General features: G+C 37.8%; 1 protein-coding gene across 4 annotated transcripts in view; it reads right to left on the minus strand.

The window, feature by feature from the left end:
* The window catches only part of CHD1L (chromodomain helicase DNA binding protein 1 like), a 78,174-nt gene that overhangs the window by 50,136 nt on the left and 11,910 nt on the right, over positions 1–16,128 (minus strand). For all 4 annotated transcript variants that reach the window (XM_053914789.2, XM_053914791.2, XM_053914787.2 and 1 more), the window contains exons 3-6: positions 12,039–12,145; positions 11,400–11,514; positions 10,806–10,837; positions 5,353–5,434 (exon numbers count right to left, since the gene is read on the minus strand). In XM_053914789.2, the coding sequence (XP_053770764.1) occupies positions 5,353–5,434; positions 10,806–10,837; positions 11,400–11,514; positions 12,039–12,145 (336 nt within the window). The remainder of the gene's footprint in view (positions 1–5,352; positions 5,435–10,805; positions 10,838–11,399; positions 11,515–12,038; positions 12,146–16,128) is intronic.

Genomic DNA, 16,128 nt, shown 5'->3' on the forward strand with positions numbered 1-16,128 from the left:
CCAATCAAAAGATATTGGGTAGCTGAGTGGATAAGAAAGCATGACCCACACATATGCTGCCCACAAGAGACCCACCTCAGAACAAAAGACCTACAGAGACTGAAAGTGAAGGGTTACAAAAAATACTCCAAGCAAATGGATAGGAAAAAAAAGCCAGGGTAGCAATACTTATATCAGACAAAATAGACTTCAAAATAAAGGCCATAGAAAGAGATACAGGACACTTCATAATACTAAAAGGAAGAATCCACCAAGAAGACATAAACATTGTAAAAATATATGCACCCAACATAGGAGCATCCAAATACATAAGGAAAATCTTGGAGGACTTCAAGAAAGTTATTGACGGCAACACAATTATAGTAGGGGATTTAAACACCCCACTGTCAAAATGGATAGATCTTACAAACAAAATATCAACAAGGGTATTGCGGCACTGAACAATGCCCTACTTCAAATGGACTTAAATGATATTTAGAAGCTTTCATCCCAAAGCAGCAAATTATACATTCTATTCAAATGCCCATGGAATATTTTCAAAGATAAACCACAAAACAAGCCTCAACAAATTCAAGAAAAATTAAATGATATCAAGCATTTTCTCAGACCATGAGGGCTTGAAACTAGAAAGCAACCTCAAGGAAAAACTCAAAACACTCAAATTTATGGTGACTGAATGGCATGCTATTAACAATGAATGTGTTTAGAATGAGATCAAGGAAGAAAGCAGAAATTTTCTGAAAACAAATGAAAATGAACTCACAATAGTCCAAAATTTATGGGACATGGCAAAGGCAGTCCTGAGAGGGAAGTTCATAGCAATACAGGCCTACCTAAAAAATATAGAAACCTTTCAAATAAACAACCTAACCCTACAACTACAAGAACTAGAGGAATGACAGCAAAGCCCAGAGTGAGAAAAAGGAAGGAAATAACCAAGATCAGAGCAGAATTAAAGGACATAGAGATTAACAGTACAATTTTAGGATCAATAAATCCAAGAGCTGGTTCGTTGAAAAGATAAACAAAATCAATAAGTCTTTAATAGGCTCATCAGGAAAAAAAGAGAGAAGACCCAAATAAACAAAATCAGAAATGAAAGAGGACAGATTACAACTCGTACCACAGAAATACAAAGGACTGTAAGAAATTACTACAAACAATACTATGCCAAGAAATTTGAAACCTCGGTGAAAGGGACAAATTTCTAGAAAAATTTAATATTCCAAAACTGAACGAAGAAGGATCAGAAAGCCTAAACAGACCAGTAACAGCTGTCAAAATCGAAGCAATAATCAAAAAACTGCTGACATACAAAAGCCCTATACTGGACAGTTAAACTGGAGAATTTTACACATTTAAGAAAGAGGTTACCCCCATCCTTCAAAGACTATTCCAAAAATTCCAAGAATAAAGAAGGCTCCCAAACTCTTTATGTGAAGCCAGCATAATCCTAATTGCAAAACCAGATAAAGACACAACAAAGAAAGAAAACTTCAGACCAGTATCGTTGATGAACATACACGCTACAAATCCTCAACAAAATACTGGCAAACTGCATCCAGAAATACAATAAAAAGATCATACACCATGATCAAGTGGGATTCATCCTAGGGATGCAAGGACGGTACAATATTTGCAAATCAGTAAACGTAACACATCACATAAACAAAAGGAAAGAGAAAAATCACATGACCACTTCAATAGATGAGGAAAAAGCATTTGATAAGATATAGCACCCGTTTTATCATAAAAAACATCCAGTAAATTGGGAGTAGAGGGAGCATACCTCAACATAATTATGGCCACATATGAGAAACCTACAGCCAACATCATACTCAATAGGAAAAAGCTAAAAGCTTTCCCACTAAGATCAGGAACAAGACAAGGATGTCCACTTTCACCAATCCCACTCAACAGAGTATTGGAAGTCCTAGCCACAGTGATGAGACAAGAAAAAGAAATAAAAGGCATCCAAATTGGAACGGACAAAGCAAACCTGTTATTGTTTCCAGATGATATAATAGACTCCACTAAAAAACTACTCAACCTAATAAGTGAATTTGGCAAAACAGAGAGATACAAAATCCATATTCAGAAATCAAAGGCATTTTTGTACACCAACAATGAAATATCAGAAACAGAAACTAGTAAAAAAATCCCATTTACTAGAGCAACAGGAAAAATAAAATACCTAGGAATAAATTTAACCAAGGAGGTAAAATACCTGTATTCAGAAAACTGCACAACACAGAAGAAAGAAATTAAAGAAGATACAAATAGAAGAATACACTGTGTTCATGGACTGAAAGAATTAACATCAACAAAATGTCCATACTACACAAAGTATTTTATAGATTCAATGCAATGCCTATTAAAATACCAATGTCATATTTCACAGATATAGGATAAACATTTCAAAAGTGTAATGGAACCATACAAGACCCGGAATAGCCACAGCAATTTTGAGAACAAAGAACAATGTAGGAGGGATCACAACTTGACATCAAACTATATTACCAGGCCACAGTAATCAAAACAGTATGGTACTGGCATAAGAACAGACACATAGGTCAATGGAACAGAACAGACAGCCCAGAAATAAACCCAAGTCTCTACAGTCAATTAATATTTGACAAAGGGGACAGAAGCATAAAATGGAGTAAAACCAGCCTCTTAAATGAATGATGTTGAGAGATCTGAACAGCTACATGCAAAAAAATGAAACTCAACCACCAACTCACACCATACACAAAAACAAGCTCAAGATGGATCAAAGACATAAACATAGATCACAACATCATAAAAGTCCAAGAGGAAAATGTAGGCAGGAAAATCTCAGATATTCCATGCAGCAACATCTTCACTGATATGTCTCCTACAGCAAGGGAAATAAAGGAGAGATTAAACAAATGGGATCTCATCAAAATGAAAAGCTTCTGCACAGCTAAAGAAAACATCAGCAAAATGAAAAGGGAACCAACCGTATTGGAAAATGTATCTGCCAATGATACCTTGGACAAGGGTTTGGTCTCCAAAATATATAAAAAACTCACACAACTCCACCCCAGGAAGACAAACAAGCCAATTAAAAAATGGGCAAAGGACCTGAAGACACTTTTCCAAGGAGGATGGTCCAGAGACATATGAAAGGACACTCAGCATCACTAGCCATCACAGAGATGCAAATTAAAACTACCATAAGATACCACTGGTCAGAATGTCCATCATAAACAAATCAATAAACATTACAAGTACTAGTGAGGTTGTGGGAAAAGGGAACCCTAGTGCACTGTTGGCAGGAATGCAGACTAGTGTAGCCACTGTGGAAAATAGTATGGAGTTTCCTCAAAAAACTCAAAATGGAACTGACTTTTGACCCAGCAATTCCACTGCTGGGATTATAACCTAAGAATCCTGAAACACCAATCCAAAAGACCCTATGCACCCCAATGTTCACAGCAGCACAATTCAGAATAGCCAAGGGCTGGAAGCAGCCTAGGTACCCATCAGTAACTGAGTGGATCAACAAACTGTGGTACATTTACACAATGGAATACTACACAGCTGAAAGAAAGAAGGAGCTCCTACCCTTCACGACAGCGTGGATGGAACTGGAGAGCATTATACTAAGTGAAATAAGCCAGGCAGTGAAAGACAAATACCATATGATCTCACCTATAAGTGGAACTTAATCAACAAAACAAGCAAGCAACAAAATATAACTAGAGACACTGAAATCAAGAATAAGCTGACAGTAACCAGAGGGGAGGGAAGGGGATAACATGGAGGAGTAGGGGGAAGGAGGAACGTGGTGAAGGAACATGTATAAAGGACACATGGACCAAGCCAAAGGGGGTAAGGTCGAGAGTGGGAGGTTGGGATGGCTTGCGTGTGTGTGATCAGTGGGGGGGTGGGGGGGGTGTAAATGGAGACAACTGTACTTGAACAACAATAAGAAAAAAGAGAAAGAGATATATGAAATAAGGCAAATAAAAGTATATTAAAATAGCAAAAATTCAAAACAAACTTCAATGTCCAAAAATCAAGGGATCATTAAACAAACCACATAGAATCATATGTCAAATATATAGCCATGAAAAATAACTTTTGAAAGAATAATGACATGGAAAAATAGTCATGATATATTAATTGGAAAAAAATATGATGTAAAACAGTTATGTCTCACTTTAATTTTAAAAATGCATCTATACCATTTTTAGAAGTTCAAAATTAGGAAAGACCAGACTATGATGATCAAGATTTAGTAGGGAATTGGCCCTGGCTGGTGTGGCTCAGTGGATTGAGTACAGGCCTGTGAAACAAAAAGTCACCAGTTTGAATCCCAGTCAGGGCACATGACTGGGTTGCGGGCCAGGTCCAGTTGGGGGTGTGTGAGAGGCAACTGATCAATTCCCTCCCACATCTCCTTCTCTCCCTCTCCTTCTCCCTCTCTCTCCTTCCCTCTAAAAATAAATAAAACATTGAAAAAAAAAAAGAAATCAAAGGAGCATAGATCAGATGGAAACTGACTAGGGGACAGCAATCTTTGAGGCTGGGCTAATAATGGTGGCCATATCTGCATTAAAATGCCAAAAACTGCAACTTATAGCCAGTAAATATAAAATCCAGATCTAATACTTCTCTCCAAATGACCTCTACATTTATTAACTGTTTATAGGACAGGAACCAAACTTCAGTGATGGTCACAGAAATTCACACATGTGGTCTCATGAATGAACAAGTCTTTATTTGGTCAAGGAGAAAGGTACTTCATATGTACTTGCTGTTCCACTGGCTCCTCAGAAAAGACAGCAAACCTTGGGCTACAGTGACTTCTCTCATCTACTTTGCCAGAATGACGCCAGAGATCGAGAAAAGGAAATGGTATCAAGGGTGTCATATTCAAATGAGAAAGACAAGAAAGGCTCAAGAAATATTCGATGGCATGAAATCTGTTGCTTTGTGACTCTGTAAACCATCACATTTTTTAAACAGGTAAATGTGGAGAGGGATACAATATATCAGCTATATCTCCTATTACAGACAGAAGAATTATAAAACAATATTTTTAAAAGAAATTTCCCCTTTAAAGAGAGTTCAAACATTTCCAAAAATACAATGTATTTTATTGGAGTAGGGACTTACTGATAACCAGAGTTTAGTAAATGCGTAAAAGACAGAGGAAAAGTTAAGCCATTAAGTACCTCCGCTATCATCCACAAATGTTCATTCATTCCTGAAGAAATATGACTGAAAATAATGTTTCAACTTAATTGGTTCTTTACAGGCCTAAACTGATATATTTTAAAAGGGAGTTATATAAAACCTAAGACTATCCTGTGAGTTTACCTCTGAAAGTGTCTTATGAAGCAAGGAACTTTGGTTTTTCAACCTGTGAGCTTCGTCCACAACAAGAATACTCCAATGGAAGCTGTGAGAGAAAATCCAACTTTCAGTTTTCTGTAAGTCAAACACGCATCTCACATCCAAAAGTCTTAATACAGAACTGTAACTATTGCGCGGAAGATGAACATTAAGCCCATTCTATCAGAAATACACTCAAATTGCTTTCTTATGTGACAACCTGTCATATATGTATAATATCCACTTAAGGTACTAAAATTAGTGTTATTTTTCTTCCAAGGTAAAAAAGACCTACTCATTGAAGGCACAAGCCAGAGACAGAAAGCAAAAGGAAACATTTATGACCCCCTACTGTGTGCCAGACACTGAGCTTGACTTTTTTAAAATATATTTATTGATTACGCTATTACAGTTGTCCCATTTTCCCCCCTTCACTCCACTCCATCCTGCCTATCCCCTCCCTCCCACATTCCCCCCTATAGTTCATGTCCATGGGTCAAACTTGTAAGTTCTTTGGCTTCTACATTTCCTACACTATTCTTACCCTCCCCCTGTCTATTTTCTACCTACAATTTAAGCTACTTATTCCCTGTACCTTTGCCCCCGCTTTCCCCCTCCCAATCCCCTGTTGATAACTCTCCATGTGATCTCCATTTCTGTGGTTCTGTTCCTGTTCTAGTTGTTGGCTTAGTTTGCTTTTGTCTTTATTTTAGGTGTGGTTGTTAATAACTGTGAATTTGCTGTCATTTTTACTGTTCCTATTTTTTATCTTCTTTTTCTTAGATAAATCCCTTTAACATTTCATATAATAATGGCTTGGTGATGATGAACTCCTTGAACTTGACCTTATCTGGTAAGCACTTTATCTGCCCTTCCATTCTAAATGGTAGTTTTGCTGGATACAGTAATCTTGGATGTAGGTCCTTGCCTTTCATGACTTGGAATACTTCTCCAGCCCCTTCTTGCCTATAAGGTCTCTTTTGAGAAATCAGCTGACAGTCTTATGGGAAGTCCTTTGTAGGTAACTGTGTCCTTTTCTCTTGCTGCTTTTAAGATTCTCTCCTTATCTTTAATCTTGGCTAATGGAATGCTGATGTGCCTTGGTGTGTTCCTCCTTGGGTCCAGCTTCTTTGGGACTCTCTGAGCTTCCTGGACTTCCTGGAAGTCTATTTCCTTTGCCAGATGAGGGAAGTTCTCCTTCATTATTTGTTCAAATAAGTTCTCAATTTTTTGTTCTTCCTCTTCTCCTTCTGGCACCCCTATAATTTGGATGTTGGAATGTTTAAAGATGTCCTGGAGGTTCCTAATCCTCTCTTCATTTTTCTGAATTCTTGTTTCTTCATTCTTTTCTGGTTGGATGTTTCTTTCTTCCTTCTGGTCCACATCGTTGATTTGAGTCCCAGTTTCCTTTGCATCACTATTGGTTCCCTGTACATTTTCCTTTGTTTCTCTTAGCATAGCCTTCATTTTTTCATCTAATTTGCGACCAAATTCAACCAATTCTGTGAGTTTCCTGATTACCAGTGTTTTGAACTGTGCATTGGATAGGTTGGCTATCTCTTCATTGCTTAGTTGTATTTTTTCTGGAGCTTTGATCTGTTCTTTCATTTGGGCCATTTTTTTTTTTTTTTTTTGGTCTCCACACGCCTGTTACATAAAGGGGGGGAACCTTAGGTGTTTACCAGGGCAGGGTAACGCTGGTTGCTGTGCTGTGTATGTGGGGGAGGGGCCGAGAGGGAGCAATGGTGCTTGCTCCACTCTGCCAGATTTCAGTTACTCCCTCCACTACCCACAATCAAACTGGGCCCCTCTATTGCTGATTCCCAAGTGGGTGGTCTTGTGCATGCTCTAGGACGCTGTGGGTCTCTCCAATAAACTCTCCTGTGAGGCTGGGAGTTTCTCCTGCTCCCTCAACCCCCACGGGTGTTTTCAATCAGAAGTTTGAGGCTTTATTTCCCCGAGCTGAAGCCCTGGGTTGCGTGGTCTGCTTCTCTCCCCTGCCGTTCCTCCCTGTCTATCTATGTGCGAATGTGGGGCCGCAGGGTCTGCCAGCCGCCACCTTGTGGGGTCTGCTAGCTGCAGCCTGGCCTGCCCCATTCCACAATCCACCACCTCGCTGGATCCACCAGCGGCTGCCTTACTGCGAGTCCTCTCCGCCCCTCCTACCAGTCTGGATGAATGTTTCTTCTTTATCTCATTGGTTGTCAGACTTCCATACAGTTCGATTTTCTGTCAGTTCTGGTTGTTTTTTGTTTTTAAATTGTTGTTGTCCTTCTTTTGGTTGTGCGAGGAGGCACAGTGTGTCTACCTATGCCTCTATCTTGGCCGGAAGCTCCCTGGGCTTGACTCTTATGTATGTTATTTAATCTAAAAGAATATGGTGAATAGACATTATTGTGCTTATTTTACCAACAAGGAGACTAAAGCTCAGAAAGGTTAGGTGCCTTTGTCAAGGTCATAAAGGTATTATGAGGCAGAGCTGAGATTCAGACTGAGAAAAAAAGGCCAGAGACAATGGTGTCACAGTAGTTTAAAAAGTATGACTTACAAAGGAGGAAGTGGTGAATGTTATAGATGTCTGAGAAGATACATCCACTGGATTTGTTAAAAGGAAGTTACTAACTGCCAGAGCACATTTTTATAGCACAGTAGGTTACAAAAATTTCTTAAGAGGTTTCAGTCAAACACTCTTGGGAAGCTATTCATCCCAAAAACAATTCAAAATATAAAAAAATATGTATGTTTGCATATGTTCGCAGCTGCATTATTTAAAACAGTAAAAAAAAAACACCTAAAAATAATAATAGGTCCAATTACAGGCTATGAAATATTATATAGCATTTTAAATAATAAAGATGATTATGCTGCAATAAGATATGGTAACTACATGATAACTAAAAAAGACATAAATATTATATATCCTTTTTCACAAATGTGTAAACCATATAAAAGATAATAGAGTAGAAGTTATAGGATTTTTTTAACTTTTTGTTTATAAACATTCTGTAATCTGATTATATCAATTTACATTTTAAAACCTGTATATACAAGTAAAACAGACTATTGGGCAGGGAAATAAAAATCCCTCAAAAATTAGAGAAAGATCTTAAGCAGAGGTTGGCCTTACAAGGAGGAAGTCCCCTTCATCTGAGGCTACAGAGAAAATCCAGAAAATGGGTACAGAAACAGATACCTAGTACCATTCAACTACTAAGAGTGGTGTAGGCGGAGGGAGATTGGGGTAAAAGAGAATGCAGGAATTGGGATCATTCCCGCTCAAAGCATGAGCAGGAGAGGCATTCAAGAATTATAAGAGCAAAGGTCCAGATGAAATTAGACACTAGTCAGAGATAAGGTGTGAAAGCAGCTGCAGTACAATGCTTTGTGCCTGACCAAATTTGCATTCAAAAGAGGTTAGGTCCTGTTCCCTTGTGAAGAACCAGTTAGTTAGGTTTTTACACACAGCAAGCATCCAATAAAAGCTTGTTCAATGGAACAGGATACAGGGAAGTGGATTTTGGCTTAGTGAAAGGAAGTAAGTCAAATTACTGATCAAAGGACACTCTAAAGGATGCTCTGTGGAAAGAAAGAGGTGGAGGAAATTCTTGCAATGAATAGAGAATGGGATGAGGAAACATCTAACTTTCTTGATCCAAAGACTGTATAAGCCTATTGTCTGTTAGCCTATTTCCTATTTTTCCTATTGCTACATGCACAGTCTTAACTCTCCATAATAAACTTCTTTAGGGCAAAAATTACATTACATTTCCCAAGCTGTTCTCAGAGTGTGCAATACAGTAATACACAGTGTAACTGGCCAAAGGGTGGGGCAAAGTAGGTTTACACTTGTCTGTATGAAAAATAATACAATGACTAATAAGTAATAATACAAGAATAAACTGTTTTGCGCACTCACAACTGTAAACCTACTTTTGTCCACCCCTGTATATCAAAAGAATGTATCTGTATTTGGGGGATTCATATCATGAGTCAGCATTATAAATGTCCCTTCATTACTTAGGTTCTTAAATTCACCTGGAATAGATTCCAGACATAATCTGACATAGAAAGACTGTATTTCTGCTGAACAATGGGTAACTGCAGTCTACCTGGATCCTCGGAGAAGCTCTTAAAAAAGGCTCCACAGCACGAGCGCTGGGTTTGGATGTGTGGCCTGCAATTTTCTACTGGATGGGTTACCTAATCTCTTACTTTCCTCGCCTATAAAACAAAGGATAATACCCACCTACTGGGGTTTTCATGAAGTCTAAATAGCATAATTTACATAAAGTACCTAATAACATTTATGTGCCAATCTTCTCATTCTTTGAGACCTCCCATATATTGCCTTGTATTATGGATATCTCTATATTTTTGATTCCTCTCCTGGAGTCTAAGTCCTCTTAGGGTGCTCTATGGTTTACCTTCCTGGTATTTCTGATGACTCCCAGAACAGTGTCATCCCAGAGGAGAGATCTTCAACAAATATTAAGTTGGACATTAATTTAAAAAGAGAGAGAGAGAGAGATAAAGCATATCCTCTTCTAAAGAAAAATAATATCATATGCTGACTTAATTGAAAAGTAAAACACAATACTTGATGGAAGTCATGAAATCTATGACTGAGCCTTTAGTATTTCAAAATAAGCTGAAGAAAGAAATCCAACTCAAAAGAACCTGAATGAGAAGTAACATTTAACATATTGATAAGCACTCTGAAAATAAAAGTTAACTGAATATTAAAGGTGCAAATCCCCACCTAACCATGTCATAACTACACATGCAACAGAGAATGAAAGTAATATATCTTCTTTTCCTATTTACCTGTAGTCTAGCTCTTGTACGATCTACATTGTAACTGTTACCTTGACCATATACTGCACAGCATGTCATCCCTATTATCAGGTGGTACTAAGAGTTAAATTTAAGTTTCCTGTACTTCATGAGCTCATATGAAGGCTGAAAGCTTATTAATTAGAAATCAAGTTAAAATTCCCTTTCTAAAAAGTTAATATTGTAGCACTTGTGGCTACTTTAGTATATTTTCAGGATAAGGTTCAAATCAGTCACCTCCTTTACTATAGTCCAATCTCCAAACAGCAGTCCTGAAGTTGCAATTTAAAGAATCTAGTATCTGTTAACCACCTACCATGCACACCTTATTTCATTTAATCCTCAAAACAACCATCCAAGGTAAGAGATTTAATTATGCCCATTTTACACATGAAGAAGCTGAGGTTCATGGAGATTAAGTAACTAACCCAAGGACATGCAGCTAAAGAGTAGGGGACTAGACTGTAGGACTTCTGCTATGCTGCCGCTTTGTAAATGAGGCTCCTGGCAGACAGGTATACCAGGATGGAAGCAAAGTACTAAAATGGAGACATGACTTTCATGATACATTCAACACAATTTCTGAAGAAGTGCAACATACTCACGATTTTAGAAATGATGTATCTTTCAAACAAATCTGAAAAATTAAGGAAAATACATTATAAAGGCTGGTACTGGTATACCTGTGATATTAATGAGCTAGTTTCTAACTAACACTCCTAAACTACAGGGTTAGTTAAGTCTTACTCATTCACAAGTAAAAAAAAGTTATGAGCATAATTTCTAAGTAGCATTACCTTACAGACAAGCAAAAGGGAGGCAGGAGTAAGTCCTGCTTACAGTGACCCCGTCTCAGGACGAAGAATAAGGACTAGAGAATGGACCAAGTGTCCTCCATTCCCTTCCTGCAGTAACAGGGACAATGACTCAGCCCACAAAACTCTTTCCTTCTATTCACTGACCAAGAAGCAGCTTCAGTGCCACTTCCATGGGAAGCCTTCCCCTTTGACCCACCAGGAAAGAGAGGGAGATATCTAACTAATAGTCCTTCACTTCCTTTTGTCACAGCCCCATTCTGAGAATCAAAATTAAGCAAACTTCCAAGAAAAATGTTTGCCCATTAAATATAATTCCAGTGGATTCTACAACTTCTAAGGTCCCAGGTTAAGCGGTCTCGCTATAGAGAAACAAATGGATACCTCATAGGTAGTTAGCAATACATGAAAATGTGGCTTCTGTTTTAGGTCTTGCTGTAGTTGGGCTCTCTCCTCTTTGTCACCTGCATATGTTATACAGGAAAGACCTGGAGCAAATCTGAATCCAAGAATAAAGGTAGATGAGCACAAACACAGAGCCATAGAAAAGGGCATGCATATCTGGAAAACTACATTTCATGGGAGGGTTACAGATGCACAGGCCTCAGGGTGCCCTACAATCAGAAAGAGCCTTGGGACTCCACAACCTTGTATGAAGAGGTGGAACGGTGAGATAAACACCTGCAAAAATTGACCTAGTGCTAACTCTAAAAACAAAAGGTTTTTATTTTTTCCATATTGGTTATCCCCTATGTCACTACGAAAAAGATGGCTTCTCCTTTAGCTCAGCAAAATTTAACTAAAAATGAGGATCAACCTTCAAATTTCCAAATAGTAACAATTAACACCCATTGGACCCTCCCTCCATCAGATCCTCAGTCTTCATCTACATGACCTCAGATCAGTTTTCTAGAAGAAATAAACTCACTGTTTAGGACAATATGTTGTTTTATCATATTTCACATATCACTCAGAAAAAAATCTTAAGGCAAAAAATAAAATTCAGCTACATTTACTATGCACCTCTCCATCTCTTCTTTCCAGTTGTTCAAAACAGACAAGGGACAAAGAATCAGAAACGGTCCTTCATCATTTAATCTTCCTGCCAAGTAAATGAAGAGAGCAATAGTCTGAAACACAGAAAAAGAAGGCAGTTTTGGTCACATTTCCACATGAGAAACAACCACAAATTTACCACAATCTTATAGAGAACACAAACTTTTACTTAAGGGTTAATTTACAAAAAAATAACATACACATTAAGAGAGCCATCCATTCCTAGAGTGAAATCATGTAAGCTTCAGTGTAATTGCCAAAGAAATCTATAGCACTCAATTATGTCAATAGTTAACAAGCAATGGTGCTCAATACTTATGCAGTTGAACCTCTAATGCAAAAAAAAAACAATCAGGAAAGACAACAGAAATCAATGAAAACAATGCGAATAATGCACAAGAGATCAGGAGTACTATAAAAAATAGTATCAATATATGACTGTAAAAGTGACCAACCATGGGGTGGCTGGCCTCCACTGCTTGCCAGGCTCTCTTTCCTTCCTAACTTCTCCCTCCAATGTGCATTTATAGAGCACCTTCTATTTGCTAAGTGCTGAGCTCTAGTATATAACAGTGACAAAACAGATAAACTAGCTCTCATGGAATAAACTTTCTAGTGACCAAAACAAACAATAAATAATGCCTCATAAGCTTCAATAGGGGTATAAATAAACAACTCTGTAAAGCCAAATAGGCCTACTGCAGGCTATATCTGTACACACTTGTGACTAGAGAAGTTTCTTTAGAAGGTTGCTGTGATATACAGAGAAAATGGCCCTATTTTATACAACAAAAAGTGTGGGAAGCTCTCTTCCCCAAATGAACTGTTTCTGAGAAAATCTATTCTAAAGATATAATCCAAAGTCCTGAGAAAGCAAATACCCAAAGGTGTTCACACTGAGGTTAATTTAAGTAGAATAAAAAGAGGGGAACTCACCATTCCTCATCTGTATGACATTTAAGTAAATTATAATCAATTTTCTTGATAGAATATTAAACAGCCAATAAAAAATAATGATTGTGTGAAGGCATTTTTGTATACCAACAATTATATATCAGCAAGAAACATCGGGAAAAAATCCCATTTGATATAGCAACTAGGAAAATAAAGTACCTAGGAATAAACCTAACCAAGGAAGTAAAGGCCTATACTCAGAAAAGTACACAACACTGAAGAAAGAAATTATGGAAGACACAAATAAATAGAAGCATTTACTGTGTTTATGGAATGAAAGACTTAACATCATCAAAATGTTCATATTATACAAAGCAATTTATAGCTTCAATACAATCCCTATTAAAATACCAATGACATATTTCACAAAGAACAAACATTTCAAAAACTTATATAGAACCATAAATGACCCGAAACAGCTGCAGCAATTTTGAGAAAGAAGAGCAAAGTAGGAGGGATAACAATACCTGGCATCAAACTATATTACAAGGGCACTATAATCAAAACAGTATGGTACTGGCGTAAGAACAGACACATAGACTAATGTAACAGAAAAGAGAACCCAGAAATAAACCCATGTCTCTATGGTCAATTAATATTTGACAAAGGGGGCAGAAGCACAAAATGGAGTAAAACCAGCCTCTTCAACAAATAGTGTTGGGAGATATGGACAGCTACATGCAAAACAATGAAACCTCATCACCAACTCACACCATACACAAAAACAAGCTCAAGATGGATCAAAGACTTAAATATAAGTCGCAACATCATAAAAGTCCTAGAGGAGAAACAGGGAGGAAAATCTCAGATATTTCATGCAGCAATATTTTCATCAATATGTCCCCTAAAGCAAGGGACATAAAGGAAAGAATAAACAAATGGGACTCATCAAAATAAAAAGCTTCTGCACAGCTAAAGAAAACATCAGCAAAATGAAAAGGGAACCAACCATATGGGAAAATACATTCACAAATGATACCTTGGGCAAGGGTTTGATCTCCAAAATATATAAAGAACTCACATGACTACACACCAGAAAGACAAACAATCCAATTTGAAAATGGGCAAAGGACCTGAACAGACCATTCTCCAAGGAGGACATACAGAGGGTCCAGAGACATATGAAAAGATGCTCAGCATCACCAGGCATCAGAGAGTTGCAAATTAAAACCTCTATGAAATACCACCTCACACTGGCCAGAATGGCCACCTAACCAAAGCAACAAACAACGAGGGTTGGAGAGTTTGTGGAGAAAAGGGAACCCTAGTGCACTGTTGGTGGGAACGCAGACAGGTGCAGCCACTGTGGAAAACAGTATGGAATTTCCTCAAAAACTAAAAATGGAACTGCCTTTTGACCCGGCAATTCCACTGCTGGGATTATACCCTAAGAACCCTGAAACACCAATTCAAAGGAACCTATGCACCTCAATGTTCATAGCAGCACAATTTACAATAGCCAAGTGCTGGAAGCAGCCTAGGTGCCCATCAGTAAATTAGTGGATCAAAAAACTATGGTACAGTTACACAATGGAATACTACGCTGCAGAAAGGAAGAAGGAGCTCCTACCTTTCACAAGGATATGGATGGATCTGAAGAGCATTATGCTAAGTAAAATAAGCCAGGGAGTGAAAGACACATACCATATGATCTCACCTGTAAGTGGAACCTAATCAACAAAATAAACGAGCAAGCATAATATAACCAGAGACATTGAAATTAAGAACAAATTGACAGTAACTAGAGGGGAGGTGGGAGGGGATAATGGAGGGAAATAGTGGAAGAGTCATCAAGGAACATGTATAAAGGACACATGGACAAAGCCAAACCAGGGTGTAGGATCAAAGGTGGGCGATGGGGATGGCTGGGATGGGGGGATGGGTGGGACTGGCAGGGGAAAAAAAACAACAAAATGAGGTAATCAATGTTTAACTAGACTTTCTGTGATGATCATTTTGTAATATATACAAATATCGAATCATTATGTGATATACCTGAAACTAGTGTTAATTATACCTCAATAAAAAAGTAATGATTGTGAAGAATAGAAAATAATGGAAAATTACAATGATAGTGTCAGATTACACAAATACAAAGTATACTGTACACTATAATTATATTGTTAAGTACAGTGTAATTTCAACCCTTATTAAACATACACTGCTAATTATGGCTACAGTACTCTGCTTATGGGGTGATAGTTATTTTTTAACTGCAATTACATTAATTTTATAGTGGAAATAAGTTTCTTCTTTATCCATCGCTTTCCAATCCAGACTGTGCCCAGAAAAATCACCCAACAATTAAGTACTTACTGCATACAGTCGTTCTGCCTAGCCTTTGCTGAGGATCCTATTTAGAAAACAATTATCTTTTATTACTCTAAACCAGATATATCTACAAAATTAATTTGGATTGACTAAGGAATTCCACCAAACATTTAAGGAGGAAACAAAACCAATTCTACACAAACCTTCAAAAAACTGAAGACTGAATACTCAATTCATTTTATAGGTCCAGCTTTACCACTATACCAAAACCAGACAAAGACACTACAAAAGAAGGAAATTACAGACCAATATGCTTCATGAACATTGATATAAATATTCTAAACCAAATTTTAGCAATACGAATCTAGAGGCAAAATATTTTTAGGGCATTTAAAAGCAGAGCTACATGAACACCCTGGGAAAAGGCAAAGGACAAGTGAAATTGGCTGCCTCTGAATTTGCAGGAGTCAGAGCAGTACCAACGTCCAAGGCAAAGGAGGCTGCAGGGAAGGCCTTGTACCTGGTCCAAGAGTCTGTTAGCCTGGTTCCCCAAAACATCGGGTAACCTACCTTTGTTCTAGTTCTACAGCTCTCAGTTCAGGAATATACTAGAACCAGATTTATTTGCCTAGGAAATATCCCCATATGACCATACTTACGGATCATACTGTATTTTAAATAACCCCAAAATTAATGAGTTGTACCTGCCTTAGTCTCCAACACATGGTCAGACTAGCCTACCTGCAGAACTGCTTCAGCTTCATGCTTGTGTATATGAGGTTAGAGCACTTGAGCTTCTAAAAAGGACTAATGAGGCCTTTGCTCATTCTGT

The sequence above is a fragment of the Desmodus rotundus genome, chromosome 12 (assembly GCF_022682495.2).
Source record: "Desmodus rotundus isolate HL8 chromosome 12, HLdesRot8A.1, whole genome shotgun sequence".
Lineage (NCBI taxonomy): Eukaryota > Metazoa > Chordata > Mammalia > Chiroptera > Phyllostomidae > Desmodus > Desmodus rotundus.